The 16,829-nt window shown below is 43.9% G+C and overlaps 1 protein-coding gene across 1 annotated transcript in view; it reads right to left on the reverse strand.

Annotated features, from left to right (window-relative positions):
- CIITA (class II major histocompatibility complex transactivator) overlaps window positions 1-7,402 on the reverse strand; it is a 54,120-nt gene extending 46,718 nt beyond the window's left edge. Inside the window, exon 1 of the mRNA XM_037069029.1 lies at window positions 7,033-7,402. Within this exon, the coding sequence (XP_036924924.1) occupies window positions 7,033-7,315 (283 nt within the window). The 5' untranslated portion in view covers window positions 7,316-7,402. The remainder of the gene's footprint in view (window positions 1-7,032) is intronic.
- Window positions 7,403-16,829: the final 9,427 nt, after the last annotated feature.

The raw sequence follows: 16,829 nt of genomic DNA on the forward strand, positions 1-16,829 counted from the left end.
AAATAACAACAATCTTCTGCTTTATTCATTTTTAGAAAACTTGTTGCCATGCATTTTACAATACATTGTGAACTTCCTATTTCATGAATATCGGCCCCATTAGATCATTAAGTCATTAATGTCTGGAAGCCAGTGTTCTATTTTCTGACTTAAAAGACACTACTCCAAGATTATTTGAATGAATGGGATGAAGCTTGAATTTGAAAGATCAAAGTAGACTCAAGTTCCAAATGGATGAAGAGTCCTTCCTAACCAAGTGGGAGGTGCTTTTTCTTATGCTTTTTGTGACCACCACAATTTTTAGTAGGTGCTAAATAAATGATTAAGGAGGAGGGAATCAGAGGGAAGGAAGAAAAAGAGATCAGTGGATGCAGAGGTAGGTAAATAGAGATAATAAAACTGTATGTATCCAAATTAGGCAGGTAGGGAGGTATATGAGAACTTAAGCCTTTTAGTGGATAATATACAAATGGGTTAGTTGGTAGAAAGGCAAATAAGTTGATACATAAATATATAAGTAGAAAGACTGATACATTGATAAGTACATATAAGTAGATAGTAGATGGGTAGATAGACCAAGTAAGTTTGAGGGCAGGCAAGTGGGTGGCTGGGCAGGAGCTGGAGAGACCAATAGACTGTAAGGACACAGGTGTGCTGCTCAAGGTAACAACGATAGAGAACAGAAACCGTTTGTGGTTGAGTCAGGCACTAGGCTTGGAGCCAAGCTGAGTATGGAATAGGCAACTGGTCAGCCCGGGAAAACCCATGGGGAAGTGCCAACTTCCGGGGGCATGTTCTTCTCCTTCTGTGGTTCTTGGGGTGAAGGTGAAGTGGGTCTGATGGGCTGAGAAGCTGCCCAAGGTGAAAGGACAACAGACATTCTCGCCAACACAACGCGTCTCCTTCTAGCAAGAAAAAGGAGCCTTCCCAGTGGGAGCAGCACAGTGTTTGGGAAAAGGAAGGAAGACGGAGGGAGGGTGCAGTGCTTCTCTCTGTGGCCCTAGGCCTGGTGGCTCTCATCCTATGGGACAAGTGGGGAAGGAAGCTAGAGGGAGAACTTGGCAGCCTGGATCGTGTCCCTCCCTTTCTAATAAATCAGGCAACATCATAAAGGGAGCCTTTGTTCTATGGTTTCTAAATCAAAGTTCTCATGGGCAAAAATATCCCATCATGGAAACGGAGAGCGATAAAACAACAAAGGAAAGCCGAAGAAAACAATAAGATATAAAATGGGGGGGGCAGGGGAGGAGGAGGACATGTCCTACAGCCTCGGGGAAAGCATGCCCAAGATGCACTGCTGCCCCTCACTCTGTTCACCAGTTCACAGACCCAAGGCCAGCTACATCTGACCTCCCCTAATCATCCTTCTCTTCACCTCAGGTCTGTGCTTGCCCCACCAATACCCTCAAGGCTCATGAGTTAGAGCCAGCTTTCCTCTTGCCAGAAACTCATGTGCCTTATGTTGGATGAGGTCCCTGAATCCTCAGAACACCCCTCTGGGCACTATTATTAGCTCCATCTTGTAGATGAGGAAACTGAGGCCCAGATGTGTCCCAGGAAATACTCCCAGTCACAGCCCTTGGAATCAGGGAGCCAGGACTGAAATTCAGGCCCTCTGAGGGCACAGCCCAATTAACCAATGTGCCAATCTGAAGGCAGGGGCCACATCGACTCATTCATCGCTCAGGTGCTGATGGCACCCAAACACTAAGCACTGTTTTCCATGAAATGAGTATCTTGATATTAGGTGGGGTTCCCAATGAGACAACAAGCACGATTGTTTTCTCAGCTCCTCAAACTGCTGGTTTATTTCTTCCTTATCCAGTTCTCCTTGCTGTTTATCTTGCTAGAGTCATTTGCCTAAAGCCAAGCACCGCCTTGGAAAGTTTGCTAGCGGCCATCTCATTTAGGTCTCACTGGAGCCCTGGGAGTGTTCTGGAGGGGAGAGAGAGACCCGCGTCAAGAGGATCTCTCCTCTGCCTTGGTTCTTATCTTGCCTGCAAGAGAATAGTTCCAGTGAGAGACAAGCATGTGTACTGTGTAGTGGAAATGAGATAGCAAGTTTGTTTATGAAACACATGTGAGCACGAAGCTGCAAGCAGGTACCTGGCAAGTCTAAATGCCCCACAGAGGAAAGAATGCTATTAGTAAGTTTGTTGATAAGTTTGTTCTATACACTTGAGCTGAGGTTACAAGTCGGTACTTAGCTAATCTAAATACGCTGACCCCTGGGGTCAGCTTCCAGGTTTCTCCTTCTTCCCCTTGGGAACAGTGTACAGCTACAAAGGCTTTCTTTCTCAGTCAAGGCTCTTTGTCTTAGTGAAATTGCCACAGAGGCCCCCTTTCCGAGCATAGGCCCCCTCTTCCTCCCGTGCAATTTCCACTTGTGATGTTCAGAGCACCCCACGATCTTAGTAAGACTGTTCTGAAGCCCCCCTTTTCTCAGCCCAGACTCAAGAACTCCCCCTCTCCTGCGCTATTTTGCTTGTAATGCTCAGGGCACCTGGCAATCCTATCAAGCCCGTCTCAGGACTGCTGAGTTGATTGGTTAGACAGGTCTCCCTTCTGTCTCTAGCTTCCTGTACTAAGTTCTTTGTTAGATCATGATGCCAAAGGCCCTGCCTTTATTTCCACTCTGGCCACTCATTCCTAGCTGCTACCTACCAGGAGGTTTATAACATAATCACTCCCATTTTAGAGATGAAGCAACGAAGGTCAGGGTGGTTTAGCTACATAGCCAAGGTTACAGGGGTTGTACATAGCAGAGCATGGCCTCAGACCCAGAACAGTCCAGCTTCCAGCTGGGTTCTTTTATCATCATTGCCACCCCCACCCCCCCCCGCCCAGCTCTCTTCTCTGGCCTTAGATAGCCCTCCCAGGGGTTGTCACCCTCAGTGGACCAAAGAATGCCTTAGCATATGCTCTGATTCCCCAGTGAAGCTGAGTTCTGTCAGGGTGAGGACCTCAGCTCTTGGGCCTCCCTAACACCTTCTCCCCGAGGCCCCAAGCTTGCCTGGGGCTGAATGCACATGTGCTGCTTTGTGTAGCACAGAGTCAAACTCCCAAGGCCACATCCCCAGAAGTGGGCTTTCTGCAAAATTGCAGCCAAATTTGCTATAGTATCGGAAGGTACTTTCTGAATCATCTGGCTAGTTTCAGTCTGAAGTTGGTTAGCCTGTTTTTGATACTTTTACGGTATTCCTTGGGTTGTTTAAAAGAGGAAGCCAAGCAAAAAGACAGCCAAGTGGCAATAGATCTCGACTCAGGAGATAACAATATCCCCCTTCTCTAGGTCATGACCTGAGGCAAATTACTTAACCTCTTTGTGCCTCAGTTTACTCATCTGTAAAGTGGGAGTGATGGCAGTATGCAAACTATTCCCCTACCCACCCACCTATCTACGTACCCATCCCACATCCACCCACCCACCCACCCAACTGTAGGGGACCGGTTCATTTGGCCTGGCAAATGTGACTCAGCTCTGTATGGAAAACTTGCAGAAGTGAGGTGGTGGGCAGAAGCCAGACCTTCAAACTGAGTTTTCCTGTGGGAATCAGGCCTAGAAAATGCATACGGACTGTTATGGCTTGCTCTTTCTAAAACTCCATCACACTGGACTGAAACGGTAGGTGTATATTGTCTATCTTCAAGGTAATTTCCAAAGCCTGTATGCAAAGCCTGTAAGCTGACCCCAGGGGTCAGCGTATTTAGATTAGCTAAGTACCGACTTGTAACCTCAGCTCAAGTGTATAGAACAAACTTATCAACAAACTTACTAATAGCATTCTTTCCTCTGTGGGGCATTTAGACTTGCCAGGTACCTGCTTGCAGCTTCGTGCTCACATGTGTTTCATAAACAAACTTGCTATCTCATTTCCACTACACAGTACACATGCTTGTCTCTCACTGGAACTATTCTCTTGCAGGCAAGATAAGAACCAAGGCAGAGGAGAGATCCTCTTGACGCGGGTCTCTCTCTCCCCTCCAGAACACTCAGAGCTAGGACAGAGCTAATCAGCTCACCACCTTTTCCTTCTGCATATGTTATTTTCATTTCCTTGATTGTACCTAAAATGTAGACAATAATATTCTATGTAATAGATAATAAATCCTTTGATGTAAGACCTGAGAAAAACAGTAAAAGCCTGTCTAGGCAAGGGTCGGGGCGCTCTCCTCTTGAGACCGTGGCTATGCCACCCCCCTTTCCCCCACAGGATTGCTGTAGCCTGTGCATTTATCCTTGTCATCACTCGCAACAGGCTGACTCTGCTGGCCGCAGTCCGCCACACCGGACCACCTGCTCACTCACTCATCTACCCACCCAGCCACCCACCCATCACCCAGTGTCCCATCCACCCATCCATCCATCCAACAGTCAACAAACACATATTGCATATTGCATACTTATCCTCTGTCAGACAGTTGGGAGGCACCTGTGCTCAAAATATAGATCCCTGACCACATGGAACTGATTTTCCAGCGGGAGAACCGGACAATAAACATACAAAAGTATATTAAGGTGAAAATAATAATTGAGGGAGGGGGTTCAAAGTGTGGAGGGGGAGTTGCAGTTCTAAATGGAATGGTTGGGTCAGGCCTCATTGAGAAGGTGACCTCTAGACAGAGAGCTGAAGGCCATGGGGTGGTTGGCCAAGAGGATATCTGGAGGAGGGTTCTAGGTGGGGAGAACTCCAAGTGCAGAGGTCCTGAGGCTTGCTGCAGGGACAGCCAGGGTGCCAGCATGCCTGGAGTATGAGCAAGGCAGAAGTAGGTGATGAGAGCAGAATGGTTATAAAAGCCTGATCAGGAAGAGTTTGGGGGCCATTGTTCAGATTTAGCTTCTCTCTGAGTGACATAGGTGTGGCTGGGGGCAGTGCAAGGTTTAGGGCAGTGAAGGGTGAAGATCGTTATAGGGTTGTGGAGAGAGTTACAAAACTTCACATGATTATTTCCTTTTCTGAACCCCCAGTGAAACTAAAGTTTGTGCCTTTATTTATAAACCACACAACTGTCTTTCCTGTTCTTTGCCTCCTCTGGCAACTGCTCACTCCCCACTTGCACCACAGCCACATAGAGGCCTGGCCTGTGTCAAGCCTTCAGTCCCGGAGAGCAGCTGACCTGAAAGACAGAAGGAGCAGGAAAGAAAGAGATTTATCCTTCTCTCTCTCTCCCAGCCTCCTGAAGGTCATGTGACCCTGAGCCCAGTTCCTTTTCTAGAGTCACGTGGGATCAGAAATAAAAATATTATATCCCCAGGGAGGAAATGCAGTTAAGTAATAACAGGAACCAGAAAGAGAAGGGAGGGGCAGAGGTGTCTGAAGGAGCACGCAGTTTGCAGAGGAGGTGTGTCTAGGAGAGAGGAAGGTTCTGACTTCCCCCAAGGTTGGTCTCTGAAACCCTGCTCCCTTCAGCCCCACATGGGCTGCAGGCAGCTAGCTACTGGTTAAGAAGTCAGAGAGATCATTCAGATGTAAAGATGTCTATTTCCCCACAGGTTTGTCAGGAGAGAAAGAGTAAAAGATGTGTCCATGAGACCTTCTGGATGAGAATTTAACCACAGGAGAGCCAACTCCAGGTAAAGCTTCTCCAACATCTTGGCAGAAGAGTTGGGGAAATCACCACACCACCCTGGTGCCAAAGACAAGACCATCAAAAGGCTTTTTACCCCTGAAGGCCAAGTTGAGGATAAAAGCTTGTCTGTCTTCAAATCCTGAATCCACTACTTTGCACACCCACCCCCTTCCCACCTGGGCACCCAGAGCTGTGTCTCCTCTGAGCAGTCTCTGTTTCTTCTTTATGTGTAAAGTCAAGATGGAATAGAGATCACCAAAGCGTTTAGGATGGATGTGAGAACAACCTAACAAGGTGTTTGAATGTGTTTAGGTTGTACCTGGCGCACAGTAAATACTCAAGAAATGTGAATCACTGTCATTATCTCAAGTTTCCAAGTTACTCTAAAACAATAAAGGGACCAAGGAAGATTTGGAATTTATGATGCAAAGTCATAAAATGGGAAAAGCACAGATTTTCATAAAGATGAAGACAGAACAAACACACATCTTTGGGAAGAAGGTTGTTTGACATGAAGAGAAACTTGGTAACTCTGGGAAGACCTAACATGTTTGAAGAGCTAAGACTGTGACTGAAACACATGGTGTAAGTTTTTTCTGATTTAAGGCACTTCAAGTGTCGTCAGCTTTCAAAATAAGCCACTCTCTCCCTCTGACCTAGTCCCTATTCCCTCCCTCTCTCTTTCTCTCTTTCCTCCACCTTCTTTCTCGGTCTCTCCCCATCTCTCTCCCTCCACATCCCTGCATCCCTCCTCTCTATCCCTGTCTCTCCCTTCCTTTCTCTCTCCCTGTCTGTCCTTCTGTTTCTGTCTCTCTCCATGACACAGATGCACACACATAAAAATTCATGTACATGCACACATTTGACCCCATACACCCCCCCCCCCACACACACACACACATATAATTGCACAAATGTGCACACAGCATTCTCTGATCTCCAGCGCTTCGGCCTCTCCTGTGTGTGGCACCTCATTTCTCCACCACTGAACCACACTGATTGTGCCTGCATTTGTCTTCCCCACTGGACTGTGAGCTCCTTGGACATGCAAGACCTGATCTGTCCATCTGTGCCCCCCACTCCCCATACTCTGTACAGTGCCTCACACATCAAGGCAACTCAGAGAATAGAAATCAAGAGGGCATTTGGCTACATGCCTCCAGGAGGGTTTTCTCTCAAGCAGAGTAGGGAGCAAGCCTCCAGCATGCACACCATCATAGACTGAGGTCCCCAAGCCCTGGCTGCTCTTGCCAGCTCCACCAGAAGCCCTGATTCCCATCTTGGAACAGGAACCCCCCCTTTTCTCCACAGGAACAGCTCTTTTTCTCCACTTGGAACAGCTCTGCCTTCCCATCTTGGAACAGAAATGCTCACATTGACTTCCCTTTCAGAGAGGAAAGAAAATCCTTGAGGTGCCTAGGGCTAGTCATTGCTCCTGGAGCAAAGGGGGTGTCAGCTTACCACCATGGTCCTGGTAGCTGGGATCCTTTTCAGCCACAGGACACTGCAGCCCACTCCAGGCCCACCCCAAGAGGGCCAAGTCTGGGTCTCCTTTCTGCAGCAGCGTCAAGGAGATCTTCCTGGCCAGTGTCTCTGCATCAGGTTCATGGAGCAGAGCGCAGTGGTACTCCCTGGAGAGAAGCTCCTCCTGTAGCATGTTGTCTAGAAGGGCCTGCACCTGGCTTGGCTGATGGCTGGAGAGCAGCATCCGGACCTGAGCCAGGATGGTCTGGAAGTGGTTCATGGCAGCACTCAGAGGAGGGCAGCTGCCTGGGGCCAGAGCCTGGGATTTCTGCTTAGGCAGCCTGTAGCATCTAAAACACGAAGTGAAAAACAGGATGAGGGAACCTCTGCAGTTTATCGTAGTTTATTCCTGCTTAGGAAGATTTCCTCATTTGCATTCTAGGCTGGGGTGTCTGATGAATGGTAGGAGATGGGCTCTTGGCTGGATTCAGACCCCAGATTGTTGCAGGTACTGGCAGTGTGCACGTGCCAGAGAAGCCTGCAGCCTTGAGAATTCCATTTGATGCAATCCCGTATTTACTAAAAGGAAGGAAACCTTAGAGATCTTCTGATTGAAGACCTCTAAGGGGAAAAGCCTTTTCAGATGTTTCATAATAAGAAGGCAATTGGGCCATAAAGGTTGAGCAACTGGGTTTGGAGCTAATCTGCCTGGGTTCAAATTCCAGATCCACGGCTTGCTGATTATATGCTCGTGGGCAAGTGACTCAGCCTCTCCTAGCCAACAGTCTTCCACAGGAGAATGTAGAATGATAATAACAGTATTTACCTCATAGAGTTGTTGGGAGGATTATGTGAGATAATGTCTATAGAACATATCACATTATTAACTATATAAGAGTTGGATAAATATGAGCTATTGCTTTTAATTTTTATTTTCATTATTATGATTATTGATTAATCATGCAAACAACTCTGTGTCATGTTGGGTTTAATCTCACTAAACCTCAGTCTCCTCCCCTGTAAAATATTCTGTGGAAAGTGGTCCCATCTCAACTAGTTGTCTTGAGGATTAAAAGGGATAATGCATTTAAGGGACTTAGTATTAGACCTAATAAGCACGTAATGAACACTGATTATATACTAATATTATCGCCAATTTACTAGTGCATTAAACAGAGGTTTTGCACAGGAGTCAGTCTCTTTTAGGATTTTACACTAAAAATCCCCAGACTAATTTTTTAAAAATCATAGCTGGCTGTTCCTCCTGCCCATTCTGAAAGACTCGTGACCGTGTTTCCTCTCCTGGCCTCAGATTTACCATCTCTTAGATGGAACCATTTGCATTTGCTCATTTAAAGGAGCCCAATAAGGATTGCCACCTCTGGTATGACTGAGTGCCTTCTATCTGATCAACTCTACCATAGATGACAACTATCAACTCTGGGGAAGAATATAGAAAATAACTACCTGAAGCCACTGGAGAGTGACCAGAGAAGGCAGATACTAGAAGGGAGTCAACCTGTGAAGGACAAGAATATCCCTGGTGTATTCTCAGCTCACATGTTTAATCTGAAGGCAGGCCTCAATTACTGCTATACTGGCAACTCCAACTCTGTTAAAACATACGAAGGGTTACTGCCCTAACTGACCAGAGGACAAAATTTGGGGTTGACAATCCCTGCTAGAAAGTGGGCATAGCCGTTTGAGAAAGGAGAGAGGCAGAGAGAAGTTGCTCCAAATTCTATGTATAAATTGACCAAATTTATCCAGCCGACCGCTGAACCATATACATATCTGTGATCAGACTTCAAAGAGCTCAGCTAAGGCGAAGGGAACTGAACTGAGATTAGAGTTACCACCTACTGTGGGGTTTGGGAGGGGCTCGGAGACTCTGCATCTGATGTCAGCCAAGTTATGAGCCTGCGAAAAAGGAAAACAAAATTAGCCCTGTTTCTATTATAACAGAGTCCAGATTATTTACAATCGATCATTCATGACATGGAGTATACATTCAAAGTACTTGTAAAGAGAGAGGAAAAGGGACCCATTCTCAAAAGAAAAAGACAACCAATTAAAACTGACCTGAAGGTGACCCAGATGTTGACATGAGCAGACAAGGATTTTTAAAGCAGTAACTATAACCATGAATGAAAAAAGACATAAAGAATATAAAGGAAAATATGCTTATAAAAATAAAAAGATGGGGAATTTCAGCATAAAAATAGAAAATATTTAAAAATTAACTAATGAAAATGATCCAAGTGAAAAGGACAATATATCAAATTTTAAAAGTCACTGTTTGGGATTAAGAGGAAATTAGGGAAGGACAAAGAAAGAAAAACTTTAAGATGAAATGATAAAAAGTACTTAATCTGAATAACAGAGAGAAAAGGATTGAAGAAAATGAGCTTCAAGAATTTTGGGAACAATGTCAAAAGGTCCTGCTTATATATATTTGGATTCACAGAAGGAAAAGAGAAAGAATAGGGCAGGAAAAAGACTTAAAGAAATGGAGCCCAACATTTCTGTGAAAATACAAGGGAACTACACCTAGGCACATCACAGTCAAACTGCTGACAACCAGATCAAAACAACATATTATGTACAGGAGAGCACTGGAAAGCATCGAGGCCAGAAGACTATGTAACAGTATCTGGAAAGATCTAAGAGGAAAAGACATTGTCAACCCAGATTTCAAAATCCAGTGAAAACATCCTTCAAAAGGTGCAGAAAACATAGATATTTTCAGATAAAAGAAAGCTAAAAAAATGTGTTGCAGCAGGCCTATACCACTTAAGAAGGGCTAAAGTAAGTTCTTTATGTGGAAGGTAAATGATACCAGTTAGAAATCCACATCTACTGGGATGATCAAAGAGCCATAGAAATAGTAATCTCACCTTGGCCAGTGTGGCTCCGTCGGTTGGAGTATCGACTGGTGACCGAAGGGATGCAGGTTTGATTCCCAATCAGGGCACATGCCTGGGTTGCGGGTTCAAGCCCAGATTCTTGGTCTGGGTGTACAGTAGAGGCAATGATCTGACCAGCGCTCCTCTCTTACATCAATGTTTCTCTCTCTCCCTTCCTCTCTCCAAAACACAATGAAAAAATGACTTTGGGTGAGAATAAAAAGATTTTTTGCTCTTATTTAAAAACACAATTGCTTAAAGCAAAAGTTACATTATTGTCTTGTGACTTTTAAATAGATGTAGATACAATACATATGATGACTAGAGCATAAAGGGTGGTTAGACCTATATAGTTGCATGGTTTCTATATGTTACATCAGGAGGGAGAAATGAAAGATGTATATTATCATCCCTTGGGCAATCACTAAAGCATAATGCAAAAGGGTATAGCTAAACAGCAATTAGAAATTAATGCAGACTTTTAAATGAGATGGACTCTCAACTTTTTGTTTGAATAAGCAATCCAACAAGAGCATGGCATTATAAACTTGTGCATAAAGGCAGAAGGGTAAATTCCAAAGCTCTCCTTTTCACCTAGCAAAGTATTTATGCTTTTAAGTAAACAGAGACATCAATGTAAATACAGTTTCCAGGGCAACAAATGATTAATTAAGATAATTAAAATTGCATACTTTAAAAGGCAAACTCAGAGGGTAAATCAATAATTTTTGTAGTCTTCGTATCTTAAGACTCCTTTGTGCAAATAACACTTTCAAGAATAGTTTTATAATCACAAAACAAAGCTTTGCATCTTTACACAGGTCTTTTCTCACAGCAGGAGAATGCGCTGGGTACTTGGGCACATGTTTTCAACTTTACCAGAACTCACTTTGTGATGCAGAACAGCGACTGCTCTACTGCAGCTAGAGGGGAAGAGCAAGCTCTCGCCTTTCTCAGCAGTTAGAAGACCATGCATTTTCTCGGACAAGGTGGTAATGCCCATCCATTAGACCTAAGAGAAAAAGAAGATTTGAGGAGCGTAAAATTAGGTAGTTGGGAAAGAAAGGAGCCAAAGAGAATTTTCACAGATGGAATAGATGGCATGGAATCTCCAGCCACAGCTGTGGAGGATCCGGTGGGGAGATGGGGAGGGGGTGGGTGGGGGGTGGGAGGAGTGGTGCTTGGATGTATAAAGAATTTGTGTTCTTTTCTTTTTCTTTTTAATTTTTAGTGAACAAAACACAAAATAATGAATTTATATCCCAATACATTATACATTCTACTGCCACACACCAATTTTTATCATATTGTGATCATGTTGAAAATGCAGTGTTTTTGTTTGATTTCTAAAAGTAATATCCCATGTCAACAATATACCTGAAAAATGTTTTTGTCAACAGTATCCCATTGCTCGGACTAGCCCAATCTACATGTGTTGGTCTTTAAGGTAGCATTCAAACTTTTTGTCATTATAAATTCTACTTCAATACAGAACCTTATCTATATCTTTTCACATTTATATAATTTAATTTTTCCACATTGGCAATAGCCTTACTAGTTCGTTTTGAAGCTGTTTAAACTAATATAAAACAGGGAATAAACTGATGGTTACCAGAGCTAGGGGGGTTAGGAGGCTGGGTGAAAAAGGTAAAGAGATTAAGAAGTGCAAATTGGTAGTTACAAAATAGTTACAAGGATGTAAAATACAGCCCAGGGAATATAGTCAATAATGTTGTTCCTTGGCTGGTGTAGCTCAGTGGATTGAGCACGGGCCTGCGAACCAGAGGATCGCGGTTCGATTCTCAGTCAGGGCACATGCCTGGGTTGCAGGCTGGTTCCTTGCAGGCTAACTACCAGCAGGAGACGCACAAAAGGCAACCATACATTGATGTTTCTCTCCCTCTCTCCTTCCCCTCTAAAAATAAATAAATAAATAAAATATTTAAAAAATAAATAAATAATGTTGTTGATAACTGTGTGGTGCCGGGTGAGTACTGAAAATATAGGAGGGGATCACTTTGTAAATATGATTATCTGACCACTATGCTGGGCACCTGAAACTGATACAAAGTAAAATGGAATGTAAAGCATAAATGAAACAAAATTTTTATTTTATTTATTTATTTTTATGTATATGTTTTACAGGTGTTCTAATTCTTTCCCCCCTTTGCCCCCACACCCTCCTGCTGCCCGTTGTCCACTTTAGAAAAAGGAATTTGGTGTTCTTAAGGACCTCACCTCTGAGACCCTTGGGAGAGAGGCCCCACCATGGGAGTCCATCCCAAAGCATCCAAGGAGGGATGAGGAAGAATGAAAAGGCGAACATTGAGTACACTGAACCAGGGATAAGGATAAGTTCTCCTAGACACTTGTAAGGTGTCTTCCTCTTTCCTATCAATCCAGCCACTACCAAGTCATGAGTTTGGTCAGGAAAGCCTGAACGCCAGCCTCTGCTCAGCCACTGACTCATTGTTCTACCACAGGCAAGACATTTCCTCTCTCTAAACCACAATTTCGTCACCTGCAAAAGGAGGGGGTTGCATTACATGATTTCTAAGATCTCTCTCCATTATGAAATGCTGCCGTTTTCAGGGATGTGTTGCTCAGCTGCAGAGCCTACTGGTGTCAGAGTTCCATGATATTTCCCCTGTGATTAGTCACGAGGGTAGAATTTCCCTCCTCTGCGGTCATTCAGATCCTCCTGCATGATTTCATTTCCCATACCACCTGTACTATTATTTACCCGATATTTTGCTTTAATCTGGCTTATTTATTTAATTGATCCTAGAAGGAAACTTCACAGTTGGGAAGTCATATCATTTGCCAAAGAATAGTAGGCAGCTGTGACAAACACATGGGAAGTAAAATATTAATACGACAGTTTAGAGTCTTCTGCTTGAAGTTTTTGACAAAGTGTGGTTAGCAAGTGTTAGAGAGATGTTAACTATAGACCAGCACCGTGCTGAATCTGCCTGCATCAGCAAACTAGTAAACAAAAAGTTAAAAGCCACTAGTAAAGATCTAGAAAAATGACAACTCTCCTGGAAACCACACAGAATACTGCCATCACTCAGGGTAACAATTTGGCAATACCTGTGGAGATAGGAGCATACATCCAGCATTTCCACTCTTTGGTATATACCCCAGGAAAATTCTTACCCATGTGCATTTGACACATGAAGCAGCATTATTTGTAATGGGAGAAAAAGGAAATAAAAATCAACACAAGAATAAATATAAATGTCTTTTGTAAACATTCATGGGTATGTGAGACTTTAATAAATTAAACATAATGGACCCACGTGAAATGAAGGAATTTATCATTGTTAAAATGAACTTAGACAGGTTAAATTGGGATTTAACCCAAACTGTGAAAGTTTAATGGTTGAGTCTTTACAATTTCTTTTCCTTGTCTTTCATAATAGTATGGTGTTACACGTAAACATAAAACCATAATCTGCTAAATCCATGAAAGTGTTATATTTCTAAGAAGAGACCAGTAAAACAGGTTACTAAGGGCTCTGAATTCAGCTACAGGTGTTCTCCTCATGAGCTCAGCGGCTAGTACACTCTCCACACCTTCTGCGGTCATTCCCGATTGTCCACCTGCAATTCCTTCCAGAATGATCACAAGTTATGTATCACTAGGGCTATCTTACTATACTTCCATGAAAAACTGATCATTTTAAATAAAAGCACTGTTCATCTTTCTTCTGTATTGAAGAATGTCTCCACAATGTCTTAAAGTGATTTCTGCTTGACCATCCAACGTAGTAAAACAACCAAATTAAACCTGCCTCGTGGATGGCAGCCACCTGGAGCAGAGCAAGATGTCGGAGGGTCTGAGTTCCATTCCCAATTCCAGCTCTATTCTAGATATCTTAAAATCATTTGGTCTTTGTTATAAAGTTGGGTGATTTTACACAAATGTTTATACTATCTATTGTATACATGCTTAAGGATGACTGTTTCAGGAGGAAGGCATTATAATACTTACGAATAGTGACGGAAACACGGTACATATCTATAACTTGATCTTTAAATAGCTGTGACTGGGTTAGCTCCTTCTTAGATGATGTGTAGAGTCAGGTAAGTCCTTGTAAGTTTTCGTATGGCTTTTGACTGCTGCCCCATGAAAACAATGTGTAAAGCAAAGTTTTAAAGAATCGGAGTGGTTGCATTTTATTATTGAAAGTTGAAGCATAACACACATAAATAAAAACCAATAAAAATATAGTCATTTCATTGACTATAAAAAATCACCTGAAGACCCTAGAAACAACTTAAATAGCCTTCTAAAGTAGAAAGTGCAAACAAGTTGCTATATATCCCTATGATGGAATCCTAGGCAATAGTAAAACACATAAAGTAGGCCTACATATACTGACATGCTGAGCTAAAAAATGTAATGAGCAGAAAACCAACTGTAGTCTGCAAAGAATTATCTAGGGATGGGGTTCATGACAGGGGAGGATGTGCATGAAAGTTCCCAACTGTCATTTCAGGAGACGGGTTATTTCTAGAGCAAAGGGGATGTGGAGATGGGAGGAAAAACGGGACGGGCATCAAGAAAAAATTCACTGGGGACTTCAATAAAACTTTAATGTTTCATTTCATTAGCAGAGTTGTGATTACATAACTATTCATGTTCTTTATAACTTCTTGTATGCCTAAAATATCCTACTAGGCTTAATCATAAGAAATTGCTAGTATTTCTCTGCTTTGATCTACAAAAATAGCCATTTCATAACAATAATGGTGCTGATTACACATAATTGAAAGGAGACCCTTTTTCTTCCCATGTGGTTCACTGTTATTTAAAGCCTCTAGGTGAGCCCTCCCTCTCTGGTTATCTGGTTACCAGCAGGGTGGGGCAGAAGCCACACTTTGGGCAACACTGATTTAGTGAATGCTGTCATGACTCTGTCACAAATCATGACCCATAGGTCAATCATGACCTATGGGTCAATGACCAAGGCCATGACCTTGGTCTGGCCTTAGGGATGAGAAACTTGTGGTCTGAGACTAGAAGCAGGGGAAAGAGAGGATGCAGAAGGGCCTGAAGAGAGGTCTGCAGAGAGGAGGCAGAGCAACTGGATCCCATGAGAAATGCCCATGCTTCAGGTCTCTAGATCAAGTTCAGAGCTTAGGCAACTCTTGAGGTCACCCACCTGTTGAGGGAGAGACAATCACCTTCTTTGCATCTCCTGCTCCACTGATTTGGAGATCAATGATGATAATGGTGATGTATTAAAATATTTAAATACCATTTCTTGAGTGAGATTAGTGGGAAGCTAGACACTTCCTGTACATAGTCTTATCATCATAGATGGTGCCACAAGGTAGGCATTAATCACCTGCAGGAAGAGATGAGGCCCAAAGATGTCATGTTACAGAAACTGAGCAGGAACCTGGGGAGGAATGTTGGGCTGTGGGTTTGCAAAAGGAGAAGAGGGCTTTGCTGCTTCCTTCTGAGAGGCCGGGGAGACCAACTTCCTGGGTCCACAGGGCTTCATGAGTGTAAGAGGGCTGGTCCCTATGGCTGCTGTGGGTCCACCCACAGACCAGGACAAATAGGCTGGTATGTCTCAGCCTAAGTCACCTTGGTCATCACTCAGGCCTGTGGACGGTTACCTTTGCTTCCTAGGTTTTCCCCAAGTCAGGTGAAGATCATTCCTAGCTTGTGACTGCAGAGGTACAGGGGAGTGTGGGTGGGGACTGGCATGTAGTCCACAGGGGAAGGACCCAACTTACCGTGGCTTGTGTGGGCCAGAAGGGGAAGGACACAACTCCCACTCGTGTGGGAGTCCTGGGCCAAGTGGGCTGCTGGAGTCAGCTTCACCAACCCCCCCTCACCAATGCTGTCATCACCACCACCTTCTCCCCTTCCATCATCACCACCTTCATCTTTCCCACCCCTTCCATTATCACCACTATCAACTCTCCTACCCCCTCCAGCATTCCCACTATTACTTCCATGGTCACCATCATGCCACCACCTTCATCGTCATTACTCCTACACCTCTATCATTTCTATTTTCCCCACCACTACTTTTCCCACGTGTCCCATCTCTGTTGTTATCATTAGCACCTTCACAATCACCATCACCTCCACACTCTCCCTACCTCCATCGTGATAAGCACTGTTCTAACGACAGCATTCCTCCTACTTCGGGCACTATGCATTATCTATTTCAATTGAGAAACCTCTACACCAGCCTATAAAATAGATAGTCTCCTTATCAACAAGATATAATGAAGCTATAAGAAGATTCAAAACCAGGATGTGATTCCTCTTGACATTCTTAACAAGGAGATCATACGGCAACTTATAGACATCAAATCTGACCCATTATGAAGATGTCATCTGTTTCTCCCAGTGGGTCAATTCTGGAGATGCCGAGAGGATCAAACAGCTCTCTACAAAAGAATTGACACTTGCCAAAGGAATTTGGGAACTACGGGAATTTGAGGCTCACAGACACCAAGTGTCCTGCTTAAGGCCACACAGCCAGTAACTGCCAGCATTTAATTAGCATGTACACTGCCAAAGCCTATGAGACTGCCACCTTAACCTCTGCCTTAGCCACAGAACTTGGGTGATACAAGTCCTTCACAAAGGCTATGACAGCCATGGAGATGTGCCACTCAGCTGTCCTCAAGACAGAACCAGCCATGGGTGCACAGTCATCTGACAGCTTCCAGCTGTGGATGCCTCTGGGCTCTGCCTCAGCTTCTAAGTCCATGCCAGATGCTCCCTGGGCAGTCCCTGGGCAATGACTGAGCATGGCAGTGACATGAAGACTCACCATTTCTGGGCAGTATGGGACTCTTCCATGGGCAATCTATATACCCAGGCTCCCTGCTGACCTGGCTTAGTTTTCTCAG

This window comes from Sturnira hondurensis, unplaced genomic scaffold (genome assembly GCF_014824575.4).
Source record: "Sturnira hondurensis isolate 20B ecotype Veracruz unplaced genomic scaffold, ASM1482457v3 Scaffold0018337, whole genome shotgun sequence".
Taxonomy (NCBI): domain Eukaryota; kingdom Metazoa; phylum Chordata; class Mammalia; order Chiroptera; family Phyllostomidae; genus Sturnira; species Sturnira hondurensis.